The following is a 25,943-nucleotide window of genomic DNA, read 5'->3' on the forward strand; positions in this document are numbered from 1 at the left end:
ATTCCCTTTCACTATTATTCATATTCCCCAAATGAATGAGAACATACACTGTTTGTCCTTCTCCGATTGACTTACTTCACTCAGCATAATACCCTCCAGTTCCATCCACGTTGAAGCAAATGGTGGGTATTTGTTGTTTCTAATTGCTGAGCAATATTCCATTGTATACATAAACCACATCTTCTTTATCCATTCATCTTTCGATGGACACCGAGGCTCCTTCCACAGTTTGGCTATTGTGGACATTGCTGATAGAAACATCGGGGTGCAGGTGTCCCGACGTTTCATTGCATCTGAATCTTTGGGGTAAATCCCCAACAGTGCAATTGCTGGGTCGTAGGGCAGGTCTATTTTTAACTCTGAGGAACCTCCACACAGTTTTCCAGAGTGGCTGCACCAGTTCACATTCCCACCAACAGTGTAAGAGGGTTCCCTTTTCTGTGCATCCTCTCCAACATTTGTTGTTTCCTGCCTTGTTAATTTTCCCCATTCTCACTGGTGTGAGGTGGTATCTCATTGTGGTTTTGATTTGTATTTCCCTGATGGCAAGTGATGCAGAGCATTTTCTCATGTGCATGTTGGCCATGTCCATGTCTTCTTCTGTGAGATTTCTCTTCATGTCTTTTGCCCATTTCATGATTGGATTGTTTGTTTCTTTGGTGTTGAGTTTAATAAGTTCTTTATAGATTTTGGAAACTAGCCCTTTATCTGATACGTCATTTGCAAATATCTTCTCCCATTCTGTAGGTTGTCTTTTAGTTTTGTTGACTGTATCCTTTGCTGTGCAAAAGCTTCTTATCTTGATGAAGTCCCAATAGTTCATTTTTGCTTTTGTTTCTTTTGCCTTTGTGGATGTATCTTGCAAGAAGTTACTGTGGCCGAGTTCAAAGAGGGTGTTGCCTGTGTTCTCCTCTATGATTTTGATGGACTCTTGTCTCACATTTAGATCTCTCATCCATTTTGAGTTTATCTTTGTGTATGGTGAAAGAGAGTGGTCCAGTTTCATTCTTCTGCATGTGGATGTCCAATTTCCCCAGCACCATTTATTGAAGAGACTGTCTTTCTTCCAATGGATAGTCTTTCCTCAAAAAGGAATATTTTTAAAAAAGGCTCCATGTCCAAATGGAGTTGCATTCTGAGGTTCTGGGGTCAGAACTTCAGAATACAAATTTGGGGGCAGATGCGATTCATAACAAACATCTTTCATTTGTTTAGGGGTCACTTTAACTTTTTTGTGTGAATTGTCTGGTTATGTTTATTTTTCTGATGGTTTTTGGCCTTTTTTCCTCTTAATTTAAAAAACTTTCTTATAGATTATGACTGTTATTCCTTACACACTGTATATGTTAGAAATACTTTCTCCAGATGTATCATTCATCTTTTGACTTTGTTAATGGCTTTATTTTTGCTATAAAAAGCTTAAAAATATAGTTGGTTTTTATCAGTACTTTCTTTTGTTACATCTGGATTTTGATGAATAGTTAGTAGGGCCTATGGGTTTGTAGTGGTTTGATTTTCCTTAGGCTGCATGAAATTTCCCAGAATTCCCAGAAGGCAAGAGCCTTACAGGGCCTGTAAAATGAGTTCCTACAGCGACGTGAGATCAAACTCCTGCCATGAACCCCTTATTTGTGAATACACTTGCCTCCTAGTGGTCCCACCTTCAGGAGTGAACTCTGGTGCAATTAGAAAGCCTTTCCCTATATCCACATTATGGAGAAATTCACCAATGATTTCTTTTATTACTCATATGGTCCCATTTCCAGGTTTAACATTCAGATCTCTGATCTATTTGATGTTTACTCTCACACATGAGGTGAATGTGCTTCACTTTAATCTTCTTCCAAATGGATATCCAGTTGTCCTGACAGCATTTATTTATAAAAATCTATTTTTTCCCAGGATTTAAGATGTCTCCTTTGCAGTGCAGTCTGTTCATTCTGGCTCATGAGAGCCTGCTGTATACATATTTTTCCTCAATTGCCATCTTTTTTTTTTAAGATTTATTTATTTTTAAAGATTTTATTTATTTATTTGACATGGGGAAAGAGAGAGAGAAAGAGAAAGAGAGAGAGGGAGAGCACAAGCAGGGCAAGTGTCAGGTAGAGGGAGAAGCAGACTCCTTGCTGAGCAAGAAACCTGACTTGCTCGGGACTCGATCCCGGGATCCTGAGATCATGACCTGAGCCAAAGGCAGATGCTTAACCAACTGAGCCGCCCAGGTACCCCTCAAATCTGCAATGTGTAAGATTATTTTGGTTACACAGATGTCTTTTGTCTATACCACTTATGGTTTCCAGCTGTATTATGAGAACTGTGAAAATATAATTTCAAATGTGGCTGTCAACTTGTTAAGCAAGGCAACCCTGCTATTTTCACAACCTATGTGGTCTTGATGTGTGTCTACCCTCAACATTCAGGTTGACATCTTAACCCCCCAATATAATGGCATTGGGAAGTGGGCCTTTGGAAAGTGACTAGGTCATGAGGGTGGAGCCCCCATGAATGGAGTCAGTGCCCTTATGAAAGAGACCTCACTGAGCTCCCCTACCTCTTCTACCATGAGTACACTGAGAAGTCTGTGATCCACAAGAGGCCCCTGCTGACCCTGCTAGCACCCTGACTGGACCTTCCAGCCTCTAGAACTGTGAGAAATAAATGTCTGTTGTTTATAAGCCACCCAGTGTGTGTTTTCCTGTGATATCAGCCCCAGCGGACTAGGAGAGCCTACCTTGCAATTCTAATGCAGGGAGCATTTATGGATCTGCTTCTATTATCTCTTTCTTCAGCTATGTTTCTCTCCATTCATCTTAGTCTCCTGGAATGTCATGTCAGGAAACTGTACATGACAAAAACATGGTCAACAGGATTAATTTGAAGAGTAGGATGATATTTTTGTCCTTGTATTTCATCTTCTGCTTGGCATCGGGGAAGCTGGTAGTCAGGGGCCACCCTAATCTGTGCTCAAGACCTGAGACTGGGATGCCTAGATGACTCAGTGGCTGAACACCTGCCTTCAGCCCAAGGTGTGATTCTGGAGTCCCGGGATTAAGTCCTGCATCCGGCTCCCTGCATGGAGCCTGCTTCTCTTTCTACCTGTGTCTCTGCCTCTCTCTCTGTGTGTCTCTCATGAATAAATAAATAAAATCTATAAAAAAAAAATCCAAAAACAAACCTGAGACTTCCCAGGCCACTCCGGGGTAGTGGAAAGTTTGGCTGTACATTTGTGCAAGGACTGGTTTACTTTTTTCACCCCTAAACTCATCTCCCAAGCAGAGGTTGGAATGGTGGCTTAGCAGGCATCCCTCCTTAGAAAGACCTGGCAAGAAAAATGGCTTCATATTTCCTCCACCTTCCAAATATTCCTTGTTTTTGTGTTGATAGAACCCCTGGAAGCCAACTGGCAAAGGGGTCTGGAAATGTGGTCTACACATTTCCACCACCAGTCCCTCCAATTTCCCAGTAAAGGATCCTCCTAGCCACCTCCTCTTGGGCTTCAGGGGCTCAGGTAGATCCTATCAAGGGGCTCAGATGACCCAGGTCCATACAGAGCTCCATGGGACCCCGGGGGATGTGCAGCTCCTGAGGGGCCTGGCTGGGGTCATGGAGTACAGAGGTGGGAGGCAGCAGGGCCAAGGCTGGCCAGAGAGTGGGCAAGTTCAGACCAGTGGGGGTGGACCAGTGGAAGGAACAGAACATTCTGGGCTGGGTGTTGACTGTGTGGGAGCAGGAGGCCAAGGCCAGCAGAGCAGAATAATGAGTGAGTCAGGAGGGAGTAGGAGCTTTAAATTTTTTTTTTTTTTTTGGTTTCTTTCTTTCTTTCCTTCTTTTTTTTTTTTTTAAATTTTTATTTATTTATGATAGTCACAGAGAGAGAGAGAGAGGCAGAGACACAGGCAGAGGGAGAAGCAGGCTCCATGCACCGGGAGCCCGATGTGGGATTCGATCCCGGGTCTCCAGGATGGCGCCCTGGGCCAAAGGCAGGCGCCAAACCGCTGCGCCACCCAGGGATCCCTCTTTCTTTCCTTCTTTAAAAAAAAATTTAATGTTTGAAGCAAGAGATCCAAACTGCAACTACTGGAAGAACTGTCTGTGCCTCCCCTCAGACTTGGCCTTGGCCTACAGCCAGCAAGGGTTAAAGACCAGGGTCTCTGGCCTTCCCAGACTAAGCAAGGGAGGGTGTTGACTCCCTAGGGGAGGAGATGAGGTGGTATGACTGGGATTAGGGTGCTCATTTCAGAAGGTTCCAATGGAAGGAAGCAGACAGAAACAGGGATTGGCATGGCAGCATTGACCAAGAACAAGCTTGGCACACATTTCCCAGTGGCCCACTCCCCATTCTCCGGCACATCTGGGCAGGACACAGAGGCCACCACTGAATAATAATGCCACCCGCCCTTGGGTAATTTCCCCACTTTGCAAGAAGAGAGGCCAGAATGCTGTCCTGGTGGTTAGTGGCCGCCCACAGTGACCCATTCAAAGATGTATAAATGGGTTTTCAGGGGCTGGAGGGAATGCATACCCCTGGCCCTGAGGCATGTGTGCTGGTATGAACATCTCTGGGAGGATGAGGGGTGTCCTGCTGACTGCTTTTGTGGCTTTGGTCTCATTGCCTAGGACCCGGGCAGTGTGGTTGGGAAGGCTGGACCCTAAGCAGGTAACAGCTCTTCTGTGGAGCCACAGGGCCTCTGGGTTACCCTCCCAGTGCTGGCTTGGACCCGCACTGGCTATGGGGGGGACGGGCTAGCCTGAGGAAGGGGCCCTGGGCTTCCAGATGGAGAGAGGATGCCTGGAAGGGCTGGAGGGACGATGCCGCCACCTGCCCCTCCTCCACCAGCTTCTGGGGTCCTGGTATATTCTGGCTGTGGCCTCAGGTGAAAAGGGCTTTGCATTGGAGAAGGCCACGAAGAACATTGAGGGCGTCGTGGTGACCCTTACTCCAGAAAACAACCTGAAAATGCTGTCCTCCAGGCACAGGTGAGTGAGGTGTGCGCCCTGTGTCTGGGTGGGACTCATGCTAAGTGGGAGAGGCCTCCTGGGACAAGCCCCTCTGCAGCTACTGCTTACAGAGGGCTCACGCGTTGGTTCGTGGTACTTAAGAGCCACTGGTTCTTTGGGGCCCCTGGGGGCCCTCCCTCCCATTCCCGTAGGAGGTGGGTGCCCCGGGTACACCTAGGCCAGGCCTGGCCATGGGACGAACAAGGACAGAGAGGGTCTGGGGTATGATGGCAGCTCCACTGTGTTGGGTGAGCTCGGTCACACGGGCCATGATGGTGGTCCCAAACCCACATGCCTGGTTGTGTCCCAGTAAGGCTGGTAGAATCAGGCTTCCAAACACAGAAACTGGGCATCTGGAGAGCCTCAAGCCCTGTGCAAGGCCACTGAAAACACAGGGTTCTATCAACACAAAAACAAGGAAGATTTGGAAGGTGGAGGAAAGATGAAGCTACTTTTCTTGCCAGGTCTTTCTAAGGAGGGACGCCTGCTAAGGGGGCCTCTTGTGTTTTGTTGTTGAATTTCGTCTGTTGGTCTTAGGACAGGAAGTACATTTGCATGGCTCAGAAATCAGGGTCCCAGGGGCATACAGGGTGGGGGGTCCTCCACATAGGTGACATGCATTTGTGACGCCTAGTGGCTCCTCACACATGGGCAGGCATGTGCCAGCACACGTGTCATGGAGCTGTGCATCATGGGTGCTGGGATTGGTCTGTAGCCATGAACAGAGGCTCTGCTCTCTTTTAAGACATTTCAAATTTTGGGGGACCCCTGGGTGGCTCAGCGGTTTGGTGCCTGCCTTTGGCCCAGGGCGTGATCCTGGAGTCCCGGGATCGAGTCCTGCATCGGGCTTCCTCCATGGAGCCTGCTTCTCCTCTATCTGTGTCTCTGCTTCTGTCTCTCCCGAATAAATAAAATCTTTAAAAAAAGAAGACATTTCAAATTTTATTCTATTTTATTAAACTTTTAAAAAATTTATAGTAAGATAAACAGTGTGGAGATTGCCATGGCAACCACTTTTAAGGGCACAGGTCAGGGGCATCAGCACACTCACACTGCCCTGCAGTGGCCCCTCTGTGGACCCCAGGATGGTCCACCTTCCCAGACGGAGCCTCTGCCCCCACTGAACACTATCCCCCCACCCATCCCCCCTCCAGTCCCTCCCCTTCCCCAGGCCCCAGCCCTCTCCTCCCTGCATCTGTGGGTCCGACTCCTCGGGGGCCTCCTGAGAGTGGGTCCTTCAGGGCTGGTCCCCCTGCGCTGGGCTCACCTCCCTCGGCACCGTGTACCCCAGGTCCATCCGAGTTGTGGCAGCTGCAGGGATTCCTTTAAGGCTGACTTACATTCCAGGATGTGGACAGGATACATGGTTGCATGGTTTTGTAAGTGATGCTGCCGTGGACTGTGTGCTAGTCTATGTCTGAGACTTTCCCTTCACTCCTCCTGGGCACCCTGCAGGGGGATCCCACCCAGCAAGGCGCGCTGCTCCTTACACAGCTGTGTTGGCCTCCACCATGGCGCTGCTGTTGCACAGACCCTGGCGCTCCCCAACTTTCTGTAGCTGGAGACACAGTGGGGGAGGCAGGCCTAGTGCCTTTGCCCCTGCAGGGTCTGCCAGAAGCATAGGTCTGCAGGAGCTGCTGTGGCTCCACGTCCCATGTGACCAGTCCCCAGACCTGTGCCTGTGCCCCCGCCCCACATTCCCTCACTTTTGCTCCTTGTCAAGTGTCGGGCTGCAGATGGCTGGGTCAGCTTCATGTGCTCCTGCAACAGCAGGAGTGACAACGGTTGCCATGCATGCCAAAATGCCTCTCCTGCTTCCTCCAACGCCAGGCCTGTCAGCATATTTTCCCCTTGGGTGTGTTTCTACTGGTCTGTAAGAACCCTTAAGTATTAGGTTCACCACTTGTCTGTGCCAACTGAACATAGTCGCTAATATATTTCCCAGTTTGTCATTTTTCTTATAACATTGAGGATGTTGCTTTTTTTTTTTGTCTGTCTTATTTTTGTTTTTAATATACCTGAAGGGTTTCTTTTCATTTTTGCATAGAGATGTACACAGGGTCCTGGCTTTTGTGATCCTGTCAGGTAGGAAACTGCTTCCCACGCCCTGGGCTACTGGCATCCTTGCCGCGTTTGGGAAGAAGGGAGGACCAGCTTCATTTTTTTCAGATTACTACCCAGCTATCATATATCATGTATCGAATTGCCGTCTGTCCTCCACTGACTCAGGCTTTTTGCTTTATTTTTGGATTTTCTTTCTTTTTAAAATATTTTATTTATTCATGAGAGACACACAGAGAGAGGCAGAGACACAGGCAGAAGGAGAAGCAGGCTCCCTGCAGGGACCCCGATGGGAACTCGATCCCAGGACCCCAGGGTCACGCTCTGAGCTGAAGGCAGCCGTTCAACCGCTGAGCCTCCCAGGCGTCCCTAGGTGTTTCTTTTTTTTTTTTTTTAGAGATTTATTCAAGAGAGGGAGAAAAAAAAAAAAAAGGGAGAGCGCACTAGTGGAAGGGGCAGAGGGAGAGTCTCCAGCCGACTGCGCTAAGCAGGGAGCCTGACGCCCCATCTCACAACCACAGATCCTCTCCTGAGCCCAAACTACAAGTCGGACACTTAACAGCCTGCGCCATCCAGAGGTCTCTATTTTTGGACTTTGTATTCATTCCTGTGATTAGTCTATTTATTTGCCAAAACCTTGTTTCACCTGCCACAACTGTATGTGGCTCCGTGTCGGTTGATTGGCAGGCTCTCGCCCCTTCTCCTCCTTGTAGAATTCCCAGCTACCCTCACCGTGTTTGCTGCAGGAACTTTGGCGTCTGCTCATCTTGGTGAGCGAGGACCATCTCTGCTGCGTTTGTTCACTTGATGGACTGACTGCTCAGGGGGACATTGGCCCCTTTGGAGGGGAACATTGGCCCCTTTGGAGGCCTCGTCTCTGCTCCAAATTGCAGGCGACCCTGTGTCTGTCTGAGGCCCCCTTCTGTGCGGTTCCTGTGGCCGCGGTGTGGGAGGCCTCCTGGGAGGTGGAAGGGAGCAATTCGCACTGTGCAGGGCTGTCGTGCTCACTCTCAGCCTAGGCTGGATTCGTGAGACAAGGCTTCCAGGTCCCAGCGGCAGTGCCCTTGTGGCTCCTGGTCCTGAGTGTGGGCGATGTGTTTCCCAGGCTGGAGAGGTGTGACGTGAACGTGGTGGAACTGCTCAGACAGAACTCGGGATGGGTGTTTGAGAACCCCGGTAAGGAGCCAGCGCCCATGGGCTCACGCAGGCTGTGGGGATGCGCTTGCCTCCTTGGCCGTCCCTGATGGGTTCTGCCGCAGGGGTACTATGGGAAGGGCAGCGGGCAAGTCCCTCCCTCAGACTTCCTCGTGGAAGTGAAAGGACTCATTTGGTCAGAGGTTTGAGCCTGATATTGAGGATGGAGGCCTCAACCTGGCATGCCCAGCTGGGACCCCGGGCCTCCCTCTGAGGTGGGACAGGACTAGGGGGGGTGAGGCACTCGCCCGCCGGCCACCTGTCCCTGAGGCCCCGGTGAGCTGGCTCTGGGACCAGGGGACAATGCCCGGGAGTGCTCTGCTGGATGGTGCTCCGGTGAGATCAGGTGCTGCCCTCGGGGGTACGTGTTCCCCAGCCCTAGGCATTCTGGACTACCGTGTGCTGGGCACCAACTTCAGGGATTATGCCATCGTGTTCACCCAGCTGGAGTTCAAAGACGAGGCCTTCAGCACCGTGGAGCTGTACAGTAAGGCGGAGACCACGGGCAGCCACATCCCCCAGGGTTCAGGGCAGAGAGGGTCTCCAGAGCCTCAGGTGGCAGGAGGGGTGGCTGGGGCATGGGGGCGCATGTGGCAAGAGCTCCCCTTCTGTCCTGCAGGCCGGACGGAACTGGCCAGCCAGGAGGCCATGGGCCTCTTCACCAGGTGGAGCTGGGGCCTGGGCTTCCTGTCCCAGCAGCAGGCATCTCTGAAGCGGGACTGTGAGTGTCGCCCAATGGTTAGGGGCCAGCATCCTATCAGGGGAGGCTGTGGACAGACCCCGTCCCGGGTGCTGGGGGTGCCAGGCGAGGCCCAAACATCCTCACGGCTTCTCTTGCCCCCTAGTCACCTGTGTGCACAAGATCTTCCAGGTAAGCCGCTTTTCTGAGCATCACCCAGATCCCACCCCCTCCCCCCAAGCTCTGCAGCCTTGAAGGGGACTGGGGTGGGGGCAGACACCCCTCTGGGGAGAATTTAGGGCCCCCCAGTGCTCTTCTTGGTTTTCAGTGAGTGCTTCGAAGTCCTGGGAGGACCGTGCCCGATGCGTTCTGGTGAGGCTGGCTGGGCGCTGGCCTCCTTGCTCGGCCGCCTGGGTGTTGGGTGTGGGGTGGACTGCTGCCAGGGACTCTCACTGCATTTCCCAATAAAGTGACTCCACAAACCCCTGCAGATGTCTCTCTCCTGTGTGCCAAGGGTGGACAGCAGTGTCAGCTGGGGCACTGCCCTCTTGGGGCTCCAGTCGGTGCAGACCGAGGAGGATGGGTGGGGTAGGCTCACTGATGGCGGGACACGTGGTGCAGAGCCAGCTCTGAGGCAGGGTGGCTGTGCTGTGCTTGTGTCCCTCAACAGAGTCCCTTTGGGGGACTCAGGAGTGGGGCCTGGGCTGGGGACAGCTGCTCCTCACGGAAGTTGCTGCAGTCCCTGGGCTGACAGGAGGATGGTCTGAGTCAGAGCACACCCTGTGGAGTTTGGACAGGTGCAGGCTGATGGAAGTGGGCATGGTGCCCACCAGGGAGCTTGGCTGGGGGGCCCTAGCGTCCAGGGCACAGAGCACGACTGTCCCAGCCTGGGGCTTTGGAGCAAGGGTACGGGGCATGATTCCCGAAGACCTGAGCCCTAGGTCCTCCTGTGGTCTGGTGGGGCCCTGCCTCAAGTCCTGGCAGAAGTCCGGCCATAGGAGAGGTGCGGTGCATGGGGAGGGGGTGGGCGTGTACATACATTAGAATGTGCGCTTGCACACACGCATACACACGCATGCACGCATGCACACACGTGTGCACACGCACACACATGCATGCTCAGCAGCCTGTAATCAGCACCCGCTCAGGTCAGGGGGAGGACAGCCCTAGTTGGTGCTGGCGCCATCCGAGCCTTGTCTTTACATGCTCCTGCTCCTCACATCCAAGGATCCCTGTGGAGGATCCCTGGGTGGCTCAGTGGTTTAGCATCTGCCTTCAGCCCAGGGCGTGATCTTGGAGTCCTGGGATCGAGTCACACATCGGGCTCCCTGAATGGAGCCTGCTTCTCCCTCTGCCTGTGTCCCTGCCTCCGTGTCTCTCATGAATAAATAAAATCTTTTTTTTTAAAAAAGAAAAGGATCCCTGTGAAGTGACTCACAGTGACACTCCCTGGCCATGGGCCTCTCTTCCAGGGGCTAGGATGGGAGGCCCAGGGGTCTCTCATGGTGCCCCGAGGCCCTGGGGGGTGACCTTGGCAGCACTGGGCAGGCTGAGCACCTGGGCCAGGAGCGGGTCCAAAGCCCCTGTCCCTCCAATTGGCTCACCACAGGCTGGTGCAAGGCTCTGGGTTGGCTGGACACCCACGGCGGGCTCAGGGTTGGTGGGTGGGGAGATTTATACTCAGTGCCCCAGTGGCCGAGGAAGGCGGGTGAAGATGGGGCCTAGGAGCCTGCTGTCCGGGCTGCTCTCAGTCCTTGTGCTGGCAACAGGTTCCCAGCCACAGGAGCAGCTGCCCAGGGAGTCCCACATCCTCAACTGGAACAAGGTGAACCTTGTGCCCGTCGTCTCCAAGCCAGACACCATGGCCATCGGGGCTGGGATGCAGCATGTGTGGCAGCTGGAAGATCACTCTCTGACAATCTTCAAAAGGCTATCCTGGGATGGTGGGCAGTACCTCGAGGCTGGCAGGAGTTTCTGGCACAGGCCTTGGCCAGCCCAGTGGGTCTGTCACCCTGGCCTCACCCAGGGAGCTGATGGCCCTGCAGGAGGGGTCGGGCGGAGGGCCCCAGGCAGATGCAGCCTGGGGGCACCTGGAGATGCCAGGTAGGAAGAGGTAGAATGAGCAGAGCCTGTTCTGGAATAAAAAGATCACCAGTGGCTGGAAGGTTCTGGTGAGGGTGGCCGAGGACCCGGCTGAGTGGACTGCGGGGGTGCCAGGGACTGTGGGTTTGTGGCAAGAAGTCAGGGGGACAGCGCTGCAGGGCCGAGCTGGAAGAAAGTTAGAGCACACAGTGTCCACAGCCCAGCCCCCAGGGCCCTGGCCAGCGTGTCATCTGCCTGCCTAGGCCTGGGTGAGCAGCCAGGGCCCCTGTGCCCTGGGTTCCTGGGGGCCTGGCTGGGGGCTTGGGAAGGGACAGCTTCCCCAGCATGCTCTCCACAGTTTTCAGGCTTCTGGTACATTCTGGCTGTCGCCTCTGATGACCAGGGATTCTTGCCAGGCAGAGAGCGGAGGAAGCTTGGGGCATCCTTGGTGAAGGTCCACAAAGCCGGCCAGCTGAAGGTGGTGCTGGCTTTCAGCCGGTGAGCAGACGGGACAGGGTGCTTGGCGCAGCCCTCACAGAGCCCTGGACACAAACAGCCTGGGCCATCTCCCCATCCAACAGGGGGAGGGAGTGTGGGGCAGGGCAGACCCAGGGTCATCTGGAAATCTAATGGGGACGGTCCCTGCTGCCCTGAACCCTGTCCTGCCCCTAAAATTCAAGGCCTGATTTTGGGAGAGGCCAGCATAGTACACGGGGCCCCTGGTGGACAGAGGGTGTTTGGAGGGTTTCCTAAGCTGGGGGACTGGCCCTGCTCCAAGCTGGAACGTTCCACAAAAAGAGGCAACAAAGGGCTCCTGCCTGCCCCCTAGGTCACAGGGGTGCCAGGCACACACGGTAATTCTGCGGAAAGATAGGAAAAAGGCCATGTTCAGGAACACCTGTGCGTATGACAGCCTGGGGCACGGAGAGGTGACCAGGGTGGGAGCGTCCACAGCCTCATGGCCACAGACCCCTGGAAGGTGGGCGGGGGGCTCACGGGGCCCAGGAGCCTTGGCCTGGGGGGGGGGGGTCGGCCTCGTGTAGGCCTGAGGGGCGGCCCTGTGCTTCTCTCCTGGCCAGTGAAGGGGGTGGAGGGCTTCCACGTGCTGTCTACCGACTACAGCTCTGGTGTGGTCTACGTGCGCCTGGGCCGAGCTGGCCACGCCTCCAGGACCCTGCTGTTCTTCAGTGAGTCCAGCAGTGACATCGGGGTCATGGGGGACAGAGGAGCGACCAGCTCAGGGGAGGGGCAGGAGGGGAGCTCTGCATCACAGTGCCACAGGCCGTGCAGCGCCCACAAGGGACATGGATTCTCACAGCTCAGTGAGCCTGATCGGTGGACAGATGGCTGCCCTCTCACTGTGTGGAGTCGGGGAGAGCGCCCTGGTCTCTCCCTCTTCCTACAAGCGCACGAATCCCATCAGGGCACCCCGCTGACCCCACACACCTCCCGAGGCCCTGACACCTCCCGCTGTCACTCCCAGCAGCCGGGGGCATGGCCCTTTCGGTGCACGCAGATGGCGGGGCTGGGCAGGGGTTTAAGTGGGGTGGTGGTGGCAGTGAGCAGGGTCCTGTGGGGAGACCACATAGGCAGGACCACAGCAGGGGTAAGTGGGGGAGGCCAGTGCAGAGGAGGAGCCCAGGGGGTGAGAGACCAAGAGTGGGACTGGTCACCTGCACGGAGACAGAGCCCCTCCACATCCCAGGCTGAAGGCAGGATCGGGGAGCAGGGACAGGAGGTGGAGGGCAAGGGGCAGCCACGAGGGTCTATCCAGGGAGGGGTTGGGGGACGAGGCAGCACAGCGGAGGGGCCGTGTGAGCAGGGAGGGGGCAAGAGGACACCTCCCCATGGGTCCCGCTGCTGCCTCCCCTGCAGCATCCTTGCTTCCCTGCCCTGCCAGCTCGGGGCGGGGCGGGGGGAGGGCGAGCACTGCAAGTGCCTGTGGCTCAGAGCTATGACTTCTGACATCAGGATTCTATTCCCCAACTGCAGGCAGGCAGAGCATGTCCAGCTTCCCGAGCATGAAAAAATTCGTAGACATATGTGAGATTCTGCAGCTTGCAAATGGTGTGACTGTCCTCCCAAAAGACGGTAACACGCGGCCACGAGCCCTTCTGTGCAGGTCTACACCGCGCATGGCACCCATACATCCCCTGAGAGTGGACTCTCGGGGCAGAGGGGGGAGGGTGACAGGTGTGCCCCACGGGGGAGCTCCCCCATCACCGTCCCTGCCCTAGGCACTCCCCCTGGTCTGGCCCCCGTGGCTGCCCGGCTGTGCCCTCTGCAGAGCCCTGGACCCACACCTGCAATGCCAGGAAGAGCCAAGGCCTGCTATGGGCAGCCTGGCCCCACAGAGCAGCCCCCCAGGACCTGTCTCCCTCCTGCAGCCTCCTGTGCGCACACCATCCGGCCCTGAGCACCATCAAGCTGTCCACTCACCCTTTCCGTCAGGGCGCCATTGCTGGGCCCTCTAGACCTCGGGATCACTGACCAAGACTGCAGGTCCTCATATCCACCAGCTTCTTCACACGCATTTGATGACCCCAGGCCATTGAGGGGGTGAAGTCAGCCCCAAAGGGATCCTTTATGATCATCAAGAGACAGGGATGGGGGGCAGGTGCTGAGCGGGGACAGCTGTGCTCATGCTCCCAGTTACATGGTGGAAAGAGGCTGCCACCTTACCGGCTGCGAAATAAAGCACGGCTGGTCCAGTGTCCTCCATCCACGTGCCTTCTCTGTAGTGAGCCTGCGCCGCCAGTCCCCGTGCCCCTGACGTCCTGCACTTTCTCAGGAAGTCATTCACTTATTCGCCAAACGTTCATAAGTGCCTGCGACAGGCCTGACATTGCCAGCTGCTGGGGAGAGGGCTGTCAGCAAAATAGGTGCCACCGCTCCAGGGAGCTGACGCCTTCCAGGACAGGCATGCAGCTGCCTGCACACAAGACTGCAGAGAAGCGTGTCTGGACAAACAAAACAGGGGCTGGTCTGACTCACTCCAGAAGGGGCAGGAGAGGTCAGGGAGGGCTTCTTGGGGCAAGGGACGCTCAAAGGAGGGGTGAAGAAGTGGCAGAGAAGTAAGTTTGGTGGGGCTGCGGGAGCATGGCCTCCCTGAGAGAGGAAACAACTGGTTTTGGAAGGCCACAGAGAGGGGTGAGGCGTGGGGGAGGGAAGGCAGGCCACGGGCGGTTCAGGTGAGGAGAGGGAGCACCGGGTACAGGCTGGAGGATAGATCTGGAGCCCATGGGCGAGCTGGAGCCCAGAAGACAGAACGAGGCAGGAGCTGGGCATCGGGAGTCACCAGGCGCGGTTAGGGCCACCCACAGAGGAAACAGGATTGAATCAGATTGCTGTCACCAGGGCACCACCACCCACGGGATCCCTGTGCTGGGAACCAGCAGAAACGTATCTGGCTTTCCCATCTGGGGTCAGCCTGGCCTCATGGGCTGGCGGGGTACTGTGGGGAGCGGGGTGGTTCTTCGCAGAGCTCACTCAGACGTTTTGGGGTTGGGAGGAGGTGACTGGTTCGGAGGGCTCTGCTGCCCCCGCCCACTGCCTGCACCCACTGTCCCTGAGGACGGCCGCGTCTCGCATGTGACACAACAGCGCTGAGGGCACAGCGGCCTGCAGGGCTCGGCACAGGCACATGGGCATTTCTGCTTCAGCTGCTGAGCAGAGCAGGTCGCAGAGCCAGACCTGAAGTCCTGAAGAGGCCGGGAGATGTCCTGCGCGTCCTTAGTGGGACAGACCGCAGGCTCCTGGCTGTGACAAGCTCTGACCTGAACCCATGTATACAGCATTGTGCCCGGTCCCCCAGGGGGCACCACCCTGCTCAGGCCAGGGGTCCTCACGCACCTCCACCCCGGGGCCCCTCATACCATCTAATGGGGGCAGTAGGATGCCATCTGGGGTCTGTGACCTACAGAGGCTTCCCTAGACCACACAGTGTGGAGTGCAGGGCGGTCACCCCCATGGCGGCTCTGGGGTCCGGCGGAGGAAGCCTGGGGGCCTGGTTCCTACAGGAGAGCTCCCCGAAGCTTGCAGCCTGAGTGGCTCCCCGTCTGTTGTTCTCAAGCTCTGCCTTCCTTGGCCCCCCTCCCCCGACTTTCCAATCAGGTGGCTTTTAGCGCTTCGGGGCAGGCACTGGGGGACACGCCTGTGCAGGGCAAGCCCTTCGGAACCATGCACGTTTCCTTCAGTGCTGTTGTCAACACTGCTCTTTGAAGTATTGGGCTTTCTGTGGATGCCAGTCCCTTTCTTTCCAGCTGCCAGAAGCCACAGTTCCTGAGGCCACAGCCCCTTTCTAGAGATTTTCTTATTAGAGCTTGGCTATCAGCCCCCTGAGGGACAGGGTCTCCACACCCTAGATGCCCTTTTGCACAGCTCGAGAACTTACTGCGGCATGCCGCAAGTCCTCCAGAGTCCACACAAACACATGAGCCTAACTCAGTACTCACGAGTAGAATCCCGGCTCAGCTTAGCTGGGAGCCTCTGCCTCCAGGGCCCCCAGGAGGCTGGGGTTGCAGCCTCCACTCAGGTTCGACTGGGGCAGGGTCTGTCTCTGAGAGCACCCACCTGCTATTGGCAAGATTTGGGTTTCAGTGGGGGTCTCAAGACTTTTCTGTCTGTTAGCCTGGACCCTCTGTAGGTTTTTTGCACTTGGGGTCTCCCAGGGCAGCTCATACTATCTGGTCTCGCTTCTCCAGAGCACTGGATCATTGACACACAGACACTCAGAGTCAGAGACAAAGAATGAACACAGGAGAGAGGGAGCCAGGAGACATCACAGATATTCTTTAATCAGCCTGGAAATGACATCCCATCACCCGGCTCTATTCCCTCAATTAGAGCCCAGTCCCCCAGACCATCTACCCTGGAGGGGATGGGATTCCACAAGGATGTCCCTGAGGACTCGGAATGCTGGGAGCCACGGTGGGGACTGCCCAGCACATAGGCGCAGACAAAGCCCCGAGACCTGAACTTAAACCTACTGGGGGCCCCTGGAAGTGTGTGTCCCCAAGGGACAAGGTGTGACTCCATTCTTTTCAACCTTCCTGTGGGGCTGGGACACAATCAGGAGGAGCAGGCTTTGCCTGGACCCCAGAGCAGACCCAGGCCCCTCTGAGCTATGGTCTATGTCTGCGCAGCCACCTGTACAAGAAGAGCCGCCACCTGTGCAGGGAGAGTTGGAACCTGCCAGCAGGGAGAGCTGGCACCCATGCAGGGAGAGCTGGCACCTGTGCGGGGAGAGCCTGAAACTGTGCAGAGAAAGCCCCACCCCTAGGCCTGGACAGAATGTTTCATCCCGTCCTCCTTTATGTTTTCTCTCTGGTACATTTAAAAGTTATTTCATTTTTTCACATCTTATACAGTATATATTATTTGTTTTAAATAAAATTTGGTGTTTTTAATTAAGGAAATCATGAGCATTAAGTACATTCACAATGCTGTGCCACCACATCACAGAACATTATTCCAGAATATCTCAGTCCCCAAAGGATACCCTGATCCAGAAGCCCTCCCTGCCCATTTCTTCCCCAGCCCAGTCCTTGGAAACCCTCAGCTCCTTCCTCTCTCTGTTCCTTGTGCTCATCCATCCACCCACCTGTGCCCGCAGCAGCACTGTGTCTGCCTCTGGAAGAAGAGGTGCACCCCAGACCCCCTCCCTGCCCTCAGGGCTACAGCCTGACCTACGGGTCAGTATCTCACCCACAGTCAGCAAGTACAGGAGAGAGAGCTAGAGCATCTCCAGCACCAGACTTTGCATGAGCTGTGGAGCGGAGCCAGCACTGTTGTCAGCTATGATTTAGAACAATCTAAAGCACCAGAACTTGCACCAACTCTGGGCTTGAGGCAGCTATGGAATTAGCTCAAAGACACCGCTATTTCACCTCAGAGAATGCAGCCTCTCCAGCTTATCCCGGAGCCCCTCAAAGGTAAAAGAAGCTCTGACTTTAACTGCAGAGCCAAAACCATCTCCCCCACCAGTTCTCCCACCCATTCTGGCACCATTGCCAGAGTAAGAGCCAGAGTAAGAGCCATCTCCAAGATGGAGAGCCAATTCTAGGACCAGCCCTAGCACTGCCGGGGAAGGCTGAGGGGGTTTTCCTAGAGAGGGCACATGGAGAGGCGGCCAGGTTGGTGATGTTCTCTCCTCTTGCTGCCTCAACACCACCTCCAGATGGAGACCAGGCCACTGTACCAGGGCTGGTAAACCCCCCAGAGCCCGATGCAGCTGCAGAAGCAGCTACGGAACCAGAGCCTGCTCCAGAGCTAGAGGCGCTTCCATCTCCTGCCGTAGCGCCTTCCTCAGGAGCTCCAGAGCCTGAGCCAAGTGTGCACTGGGGTTGGGAGGCCAGCTGCACCTACAGCCAGCATCTGCCTCAGCCCCACAGGGAGACCTGGAGCAGGCACAGGAGCGCTTGCCACCCGGTGAGCTACAGCAGGTTCTTGTACCAGCAGCAGAGCGAGTGCACCTCCACCTACAAAGCCAGAGCCGCTGTGAGCACCTGCTCTTGGCACCAGCTAAGGACTCGTGTCCACCCTGGCACCTGCCGTAGAGCTAGAGGTGGGCAGGCTACGGATAGAGGGCCTCCAGTGGACACTTGGGCCAGCTCCAGAGCAACAGTCATCTTTCCACTGGTTCCTGCACTTCACGGCCCCTCGGCACCCCATCCCTGCACCGACAGCTGCCTAACTCCCTTTGGGGCACATGGAGTCTCCTCTTCTGACACTGGACTCGGGGACTGCAGCACCCCCGGTCCAGTCCCCATGTGCCACAGGGGGATTGAGGTGTAAGGCCCATATGTGAGCAGGTGGCCCCAGGGGTGGGTCAGGGGAGGACACAGGACCCGGGGCCTTGAGGCAGAGAACTTCTCCAAGGCAGAGAGGAACCACTTCCTCTCCAGGCACCCCTGTCCATGGGCGGCTACAGGGTCAGCACTGTGGGGACCTGTCCCAAAGGCCCAACCACAACTCCACGTGCGGGCTCAGCCCTCATGGCACACGGGGTCCACACGAGACACCTAAGGCTCAGAGGGCAAGTGCCATCCCGAGACTCACAGGCCAGGAGGTGGGTGGGGAGCTGCTGTGGGGTCAAGGGTCCTGCTCACCTTTTCCGGCAACAGGTGCAGGAACCCCAGGAGGATGGCTTCATTGGGAGGTGCACAGGGACAGATGTCCCCGGAAAGGTCACTTCCCGGGCTCCGGCAGCTCCCAGGGTGGCAGCACTGACTATCCACACCCTCTGTCCTCATCCATGTGCAGGGCTGACTTATTTTCACAATGGGGCCAAGCTGTGGACACAGAAGGGACAGTTCACAGCAGAGAAGCTGTAAAATATTCCTGTTGCCTCCTGAAGAGCAACAGTGTGTGAACAATTGATTCGGATCATCCTTACACGTATGTGAAGAGTGATTTGTACCTGGTCAGGGCTGGGGCTGGACCGGAGTGGGGAGGGTAGGGGTGGATGGAGGGAGTGGCCCAGACTCCTTGGGTTGAGGTCATGGCCACATGAGGGGCAAAGCCCTTGGGGAACCCCAGGGAGTCAGTCTCCTGGATGACCTGGGGGCAGGAGCCCCTCCCTGGCCCTCCCTAGGCCCAGTTCTGGGGACCCCTCATGCCCACCCTCACCCTGACTTTGCTCCAGCCCTTCCTGGGGTCATGGTGCACCTGCCCCACACCTGCAGTAGGAGAATCATGGTCCCGTTGACCAGCCTCCTCCCAGGTTCTCCCATGGGGCTCTGCAAAGATGGGGAGCAGCCCCGGGTCCCCCAATGTCACATCCCTGCCCGGCTATAGTCACTGCTCTGCTGCCCACCCCCACTGCTGTTTCCACCTGAGACACAGCCTGGTGTGTGGACAGCCCTCATCTGGGATGCAGCCAGATACACCTATAGGCTTGGGACCAACCCTGGGGAGAAGGATGCCACCCAGCCCACCCCTTCCACCCAGCCTGCCTTGACTTGGGAGTAAACATGAGCCCCTCTCAGGCCTCTGACCTCTCGTCAGCCTGCTCCTGTTGGGGGTGAGCCCACCCCAGGACCTTCCCTTACACACACACACACACACACACACACACACGTGGACATGCACAGGAGGAGGGAGCTGGGGCTGCTCCGTCGGATCACAGTGATGTCTGGCCAGACTGACATCTCTGATTCCCTCCAGGCACATGGCCAGAGGGTCTGGGGTGCACCCTGACCCAAAGTCTGTGGTGCAGGAAAGGCTCTCACTGAGGCTTTCCTGAAACCACATCGTTGGGACCTCGGGATACAGCATGAGAGCAGGTGTTTCACGGGAGCATCTCCAGCCAAGTGCATGGGGTAGGTAGGGGGCTGACTCTAGAAGGTGGGGAACCGTGTGGCCTTTGGGCACCCTGGGGCCCCATTGGCCCTCAGCCTGGCATGTCTCCCCTCCCCATGCTACGGTCCAGGCAGGTTCTCAGGAGTCAGTGCCCTCACCCCACAGTCCAGCTGCCTCCAAACTCTTCCATCTTTCCCCCTTGTCACCTCCAGGGGGCCTCCTCTGACCCCACCTGGGGGGCTAGTTCATGTGGGGGTGTGGGCGCCCTTGCACAGGGTCCTGTGTTTGTGCCCAGGGGGTGGGGGAGGGGATGCCCCAGGGGAAGGGTCCCACGTGGAGTGATGCACAGGGTTCTCCAGGACCTTAGGGGCTCTGGTTCCCACAGGACCATCCTCCCTACCCCCCGCCACCCCCGGGGAAGGTGAAGTCCTGGCCTAGGAAGAGGACCCTCCTGCTCCTCCAGCCTCTGCTCACCTGTGGGTCCCAGGCCAGTCCCCCCTCCCCTGGCCTCAGGTTCCCATTGTCCCAGGAAGGGCTGGAGGAGGAACTTCCTAAGCGGGCTCGGCCTCAGCGTATCCAGGCAGCTCCCACCTTTTGGAGGGTTTGACGCAGAGCACTCTGGTTGGGCGCTGTTGTCCGACCAACGGCAGGAGGGGTAGGAGGCCGGTGGATCCTGCGCAGGCGCACACGGACCAGCAGAAAGCGCGTGCACGGGACCTCACCTCGCAGCGGGCACGCGCACCGCCAAGGGGTCGCTGAAAGGTTGGTCCCGCGTGTCCCTGTCTCCCTGGCCTGCTCGGTGACCCTCACATCCTTTAGGCGGGGCCACCTCCAGTCCTGCCAGGCAGGGCCGCTGGCCTGAGTGGACATGGAGACCTGGGGACAGAGAGACAGGAAATGCCCCCCACCTGGCGTCCTGGCCCCCACGTGCCACTCCAGGGTTCATCTGGTTGCTGGATGGGTCAGGGGCGAAGGGGGTGGAGGTGGCCTCCAGTCTGGGCGGGGACTTCTCCAGGTCAGGCTGGAGAGGTCAGGCTGCCTTTTCCTCCTCTACATCCCTTCCCCTGTTCCTGGCAGCCTCCAAGCGCCCCACAGTCCAATACTTCAGACACCTTCATCTCCCTGCTTTAGTCCCCAGCACCTTCCTGAGGTCCGAGTCACTGGTTCCATTTTCTTTTCTTTCTTTCTTTCTTTCTTTCTTTCTTTCTTTCTTTCTTTCTTTCTTTTATTCAAGGTAACATTTTTATTTACATTCATTTTTTATGTAGTGTCTTCAACACTACATTAATAAAAAAATAGAATTGATATTGAATTATCTCATTCTTTTTTTTTTAAATTAATTTTTATTGGTGTTCAATTTACCAACATACAGAAAAACACCCAGTGCTCATCCCGTCAAGTGTCCACCTCAGTGCCCGTCACCCATTCCCCTCCAACACCCGCCCTCCTCCCCTTCCACCACCCCTAGTTCGTTTCCCTGAGTTAGGAGTCTTTATGTTCTGTCTCCCTTCCTGATATTTCCCAACATTTCTTTTCCCTTCCTTTATATTCCCTTTCACTATTATTTATATTCCCCAAATGAATGAGAACATACACTGTTTGTCCTTCTCCGATTGACTTACTTCACTCAGCATAATACCCTCCAGTCTTTCTTTCTTTCTTTCTTTCTTTCTTTCTTTTTTTTTTTTTTAATTTTTTTTTAATTTTTTTTATTTATTTATGATAGTCACAGAGAGAGAGAGAGAGGCAGAGACACAGGCGGAGGGAGAAGCAGGCTCCATGCACCGGGAGCCCGATGTGGGATTCGATCCCGGGTCTCCAGGATCGCGCCCTGGGCCAAAGGCAGGCGCCAAACCGCTGCGCCACCCAGGGATCCCTCTTTCTTTCTTTTTTTGTAAAGATTTTATTTATTCATGAGAGACCCACACAGAGGCAGAGACACAGGCAGAGGGAGAAGCAGGCTCCCTGTGGGGAGCCCGATGTGCGACCCGATCCCAGGACCCTGGGGCCCTGAGCCAAAGGCAGATGCTTAACCACTGAGCCCCAGGTGCCCCACTGACTCCATTTTCAAACTAGGAAGCGGAGGTTCCAAGAGCTACCACGGGAGCTTCCCGGTCAACAGGGCTGTGACATGGTCCTGCTGGGGGTGTGAACCCAGAGCAATCTGACCTAAAGCCTGAGCTTGCCCAGACGCCTGAGGAAGTGCCCTTGAGCCCAGGTTTGCAGGTCAGGCTATCCTGGAGGGGGCCATGGGGTCAAGCAGTGGGGCAGGGGGCTCTGAGGGGCAAGGGCTTAGTGGGCTTCCTGGGAGAGGAAGCCCTAGGGAGGCTGGAGTGGGGTGCCCACTGGGGAGCGTGTCTGCACCAGATCATGCTGGACTTTCTGGAGGTTGGGTGAGGAGTCGGGAGTCATTGCAGGTTTGGAGGCCCAGGGGACACAATCTGAACAGTCTTACCAGAGCCACTCCTCCTAGATGTGGAGGGAGCTTGGTGGGCATGTTATTGCCCCCACTCAACCATGGATCATCAAGCCCCAGCCAGGGATGAGGCAGCTGCCTCAGTTTCCTCCTGTGCAGAGTGGTGTCCATGTGGTCTTCTGCCTCTGTCCAGCCCTGGACATGCTGCCTGGAAGATCCAGCGATGGTTTCTGGTCAGGATAGCAGCTCCAGTGAGGCCAGTACTCAGAGAGGCCTGAGTGAGGTTACCAGAGGGACTCCCCACCTGCCAGTTCACCAGGACACTCTTGTACCTTTTGCCAATCTTCACAGTAGGGCTGACACGGTTCAGGCATCATCACCCACCTGCTGCATGCAGAGTTGCAGCGAGGAGCCATGGATGCAGATCCCGAGACACAGAGCTCCTGTGAGCCTGAAGCTGCCAGGAGTGTGGTGGAAGCTGAGGAGGACGAGGTGCTGCGTGAAGCTTAGCTGGTACCTGCGGTTTCCAGAGGTAACTGGGAGGTCAACTCTGGAAATTGAGGAAAGGAAAGGTCAGTGGAAACTCTGGATTGTGTAGGTCACCCCCTGCCAGCATCTAGCTCAGAGGCTTCTAGAGACTGTGTCTTCTTGGCCCCTTGTGGGTGTGGATTGGGGACCCAGGTCCCAGGAAGGGCTGTCTGTCCTGGAGAAAGGATGGGACAGCCATCTTCTTTTCCTGGCCATTGAGGGACCCTGGGGCAAGCCCATATTGATCTACTCCTCTGCATCAGGCTGGGGAAGATGGTTGAGGCAGGTAATGTCCCTGCTGCCTAGGTGAGGGCTGCATCTGAGCTGACCACAGGACTTGGAGTGAGGGCTCGTTCGGGTCTTGGGTGCTGTGTTGGGGGTCTGGTGGCAGAACTGAAGGGCTGATTTTGCATGGATCAGACACCATGGGTGAATGGGTGCTTTTGGGTTTCCATTTTCCATGGCTCACTGAGGTGAAGCAGATAATTCAAGAAGCACACAAACTACCAAAACTGACTCCAGAAGAAATGGAAAACCTGAGTAGACCTTTAAGAAGTACGTAGACTGAAGCAGTCTTGAGAACCTCCCAACAAAGTAAAGCCCAGAACTTGATGCTTTCCATGGCGATGTGTCCCATATATTTGAAGAAGACATAATACCCATGCTTCTGAAATTCTGCAAAGAATACAAGAGGAGGGAATATTCCAGGTCACCCTAGAATGCCAGCATCATCCTGATTCCAAAGACTGACAAGGACCTTACGAGTAAGGACAATGGCAGCCCAAAATCTATTATGAAGAGAGATGCAAAAATCCCCAACAGGATTCTAGCAAACAGAATCAAGCAGCACATTGACAGGACTCTACATCATGACCTAGTGTGATTTAGGCCTGGAATGCAAAGGCTGTTCCACATAGCTAATTAGTGTCCTAGGCTACATTAGTAAGAAACAGGATAAATTAATGTAGGATAAGCTTTGACAAAATCCAAACACCTTCATGAAAGGTGCTGTCAAGAAAGTAGAAATAGAAGATACAAATACAATAAAGGATGAACACGTGGGGGGCACAGGAGATTGAGCATCTGATTCTCAGTGTGGGCTCAGGTTATGATCTCATGGGTGTTGATATCGAGGCCCCATTGGGCTCTGCCCTCAGAGGGGAGTCTGCTTGGAGATTCCCTCCATCTGTACCTCTCCCTACACAAGTGGGCACTGTCTTAAATAAATAAATAAATAAATAAATAAATAAATAAATAAATAATCTTTTAAAAAGTAGGATAAAGATTAGTGATGAAAAAACTCATATGTATATCATTCTCAGTGTGAAAGACTGAAAGTTTTCTCCTTAAGCTCTGGAATAAGTCAAGCATGTCCATTTCTACCACTTCATTTCAATATTTTCATGGAATTTATTCAGAGTAATTATACAAGATGAATTACTAAAAGCTCCCAAATGGAAATGAAGAAGGAAAAGTGTGTTTATATATATATGACATGATTTTATTTTTTTATTTTATTTTTTTTTTTTAATTTTTATTTATTCATGATAGTCACACACAGAGAGAGAGAGAGAGAGAGAGGCAGAGACACAGGCAGAGGGAGAAGCAGGCCCCATGCACCAGGAGCCCGACGCGGGACTCGATCCCAGGTCTCCAGGATCGCGCCCTGGGCCAAAGGCAGGCGCCAAACCACTGCGCCACCCAGGGATCCCTATGACATGATTTTATATGCAAAAATACTAAGAGTTTAAAAATCTCTATAGGAGATTAAACATGATCCACAAGATATGAGCAGAGAAGACCAACACTTGTGGGTCAATAGAATACCAGTGAGAATCAGGGAATAGGTACATGTACGGTCAGGTGTTTTCCAACATGAATACCAAGATCCTTCATTGAGACAAAAACAGGGTCCCAAACAAATGGTGTTGGGAAACCAGATATCCACATACAAAAGAGTAAAGTCAGTGCACTGTCTTACACCATATAAAACAATTCACTCCAAAAGGATCAAAGAACTAACTTTAAGAGTGAAAACTGGGCAGCCCGGGTGGCTCAGTGGTGTAGTGCCGCCTTTGGCCCAGGGGGTGATCCTGGAGACCCAGGATAGAGTCCTGTGTCGGCCTCCCTGCATGGAGGCTGCTTCTCCCTCTGCCTGTGTTCTGCCTCTCTCTCTCTCTCTCTCTCTGTCTGTCTCTCATGAATAATAATAATAATAATAATAATAATAAAAAGAGTGAAAACTCTTAACACTCCAGAAGTCAACTAAGAACATTTAGGGGCAAATCTTGGATTTGGCAATGGTGTCCCTAATAAATCAAAGGACAATGTAAAGAAACCCAAAGAGTGGTAGGAACTATTTGCAAGTCCTCAATCTGATAAGGGTCTTGCATCTAGAATATAGAAAGATCTCCTACAAATTAAGAACACAAACAACCTCCTTGAAAATACTAGACATTTCTCCCAAGAACGTAGTTAGTCCAGTAAGCACATGGGAAGATGATCATCACTAGGTAGTGGGGAAATGCAGCCAACACCACAATGACATACCTTTTGATGCCGAGGGGATTATACTGAATAAGCAGAAATAGCTAGTGTTGGAGAGGATTTGGGGATATAGGAACCCTCACACATTGCTGGGGGAGATGGAAAATGGTTAAGGTGTGGCATATCCTTCAGACATTAACCGTAATGTCATCATTGGACCCCATACCACTCATTATCTAACCAAGAGAATTGAATACAGGCACCCTAACAAAAGCCTGCACAGAGGCAGTCATAGCAGCACTCATCACAATCCCTGAATAATGCAAACGATGCCCATATCCATCCACAGGTGAATGGATAAACACAACGTGGCACATTCACACAATGGAATTCGTTCAGCCATGACGGGAATGATGTGCTCATACCCGGTATCATGTGGGTGAACTTGGAAAACATGATACCCAGTGGCAGAGCCTAGAGGCAAAATACCACATACTGTATGGCCCTCCGCATAGGAAAATTCATAGAGGGGTAGGCGCCAGATTAGTGGTTGCCAGGGAGCAGGGGCAGTGGGCAATGGCCAGTGCCTGACTGCTTAGTGGGTGGGAGGTATCTCTCTGGGGCGATGACATGTTCTGTAACTGGATAGTGGCGATGCTGCACAGCATGGGAAATGTAGGTAATATCAGTGAATTGAATATTTTGAAATGTTTAAAAAGATAAAGTTTCTTTTATATAAATTTTGAAATATAACACACATGTAATCACGAAAAGAAAAAAAAAGCCAAAAGAAAAGAAAAAGTACCTTCCCCAGAGCGGACAGGAAGGCTCTGGTATCTGAATTGGCCCTGGTTGTATCTCCTCCACTGGTCCCGGAGGTGACCAGCTCTGGAGCTGGTGCCAGACTTGGTCTTGCAGTTCAGGGCCCAGTTGCTCTAGGTCTGCAGTGGGTGCCAGATCTGCCTGTGTGTCAGGAGGTGATGCTGCACCTGGATTTGGAGCTGGGTCTAGCTCTGGGTCTTGCACCTGCTCTAGCTCTGACGATGGTGAAGGAGCTGGTAGTAGCTCTAGAGCTGCAGCAGCACTGAAGCTGGAATTGGTGACGGAGCATCTGTAGGTCTGGAGATGCTGGTGGTGGAGGCTCTTGACCTACTGCTGACTTGTGTGTAGGATCTAGAACATCATGTGCAGCTGGTG

At 54.2% G+C, this 25,943-nt stretch overlaps 2 protein-coding genes across 2 annotated transcripts; both read left to right on the forward strand.

Annotated features, from left to right (window-relative positions):
• The first annotated feature begins 4,567 nt into the window (after positions 1 to 4,567).
• On the forward strand, positions 4,568 to 9,683 carry LCN6 (lipocalin 6). Its single transcript, XM_025982029.1, has 7 exons — positions 4,568 to 4,657; positions 4,838 to 4,977; positions 8,165 to 8,235; positions 8,630 to 8,740; positions 8,873 to 8,974; positions 9,099 to 9,124; positions 9,603 to 9,683. The coding sequence occupies exons 1-7, from the start codon at positions 4,568 to 4,570 to the stop codon at positions 9,681 to 9,683; spliced, it is 621 nt and encodes a 206-aa protein (XP_025837814.1).
• A 963-nt stretch (positions 9,684 to 10,646) lies between these two features.
• Positions 10,647 to 13,504, forward strand: LCN10 (lipocalin 10). Its single transcript, XM_072744781.1, has 6 exons — positions 10,647 to 10,757; positions 11,373 to 11,512; positions 11,844 to 11,914; positions 12,094 to 12,201; positions 13,007 to 13,105; positions 13,302 to 13,504. The coding sequence occupies exons 1-6, from the start codon at positions 10,647 to 10,649 to the stop codon at positions 13,502 to 13,504; spliced, it is 732 nt and encodes a 243-aa protein (XP_072600882.1).
• The last annotated feature ends 12,439 nt before the right edge of the window (positions 13,505 to 25,943 follow it).

This window comes from Vulpes vulpes, chromosome 2 (genome assembly GCF_048418805.1).
Source record: "Vulpes vulpes isolate BD-2025 chromosome 2, VulVul3, whole genome shotgun sequence".
In the NCBI taxonomy this organism is placed as follows: domain Eukaryota; kingdom Metazoa; phylum Chordata; class Mammalia; order Carnivora; family Canidae; genus Vulpes; species Vulpes vulpes.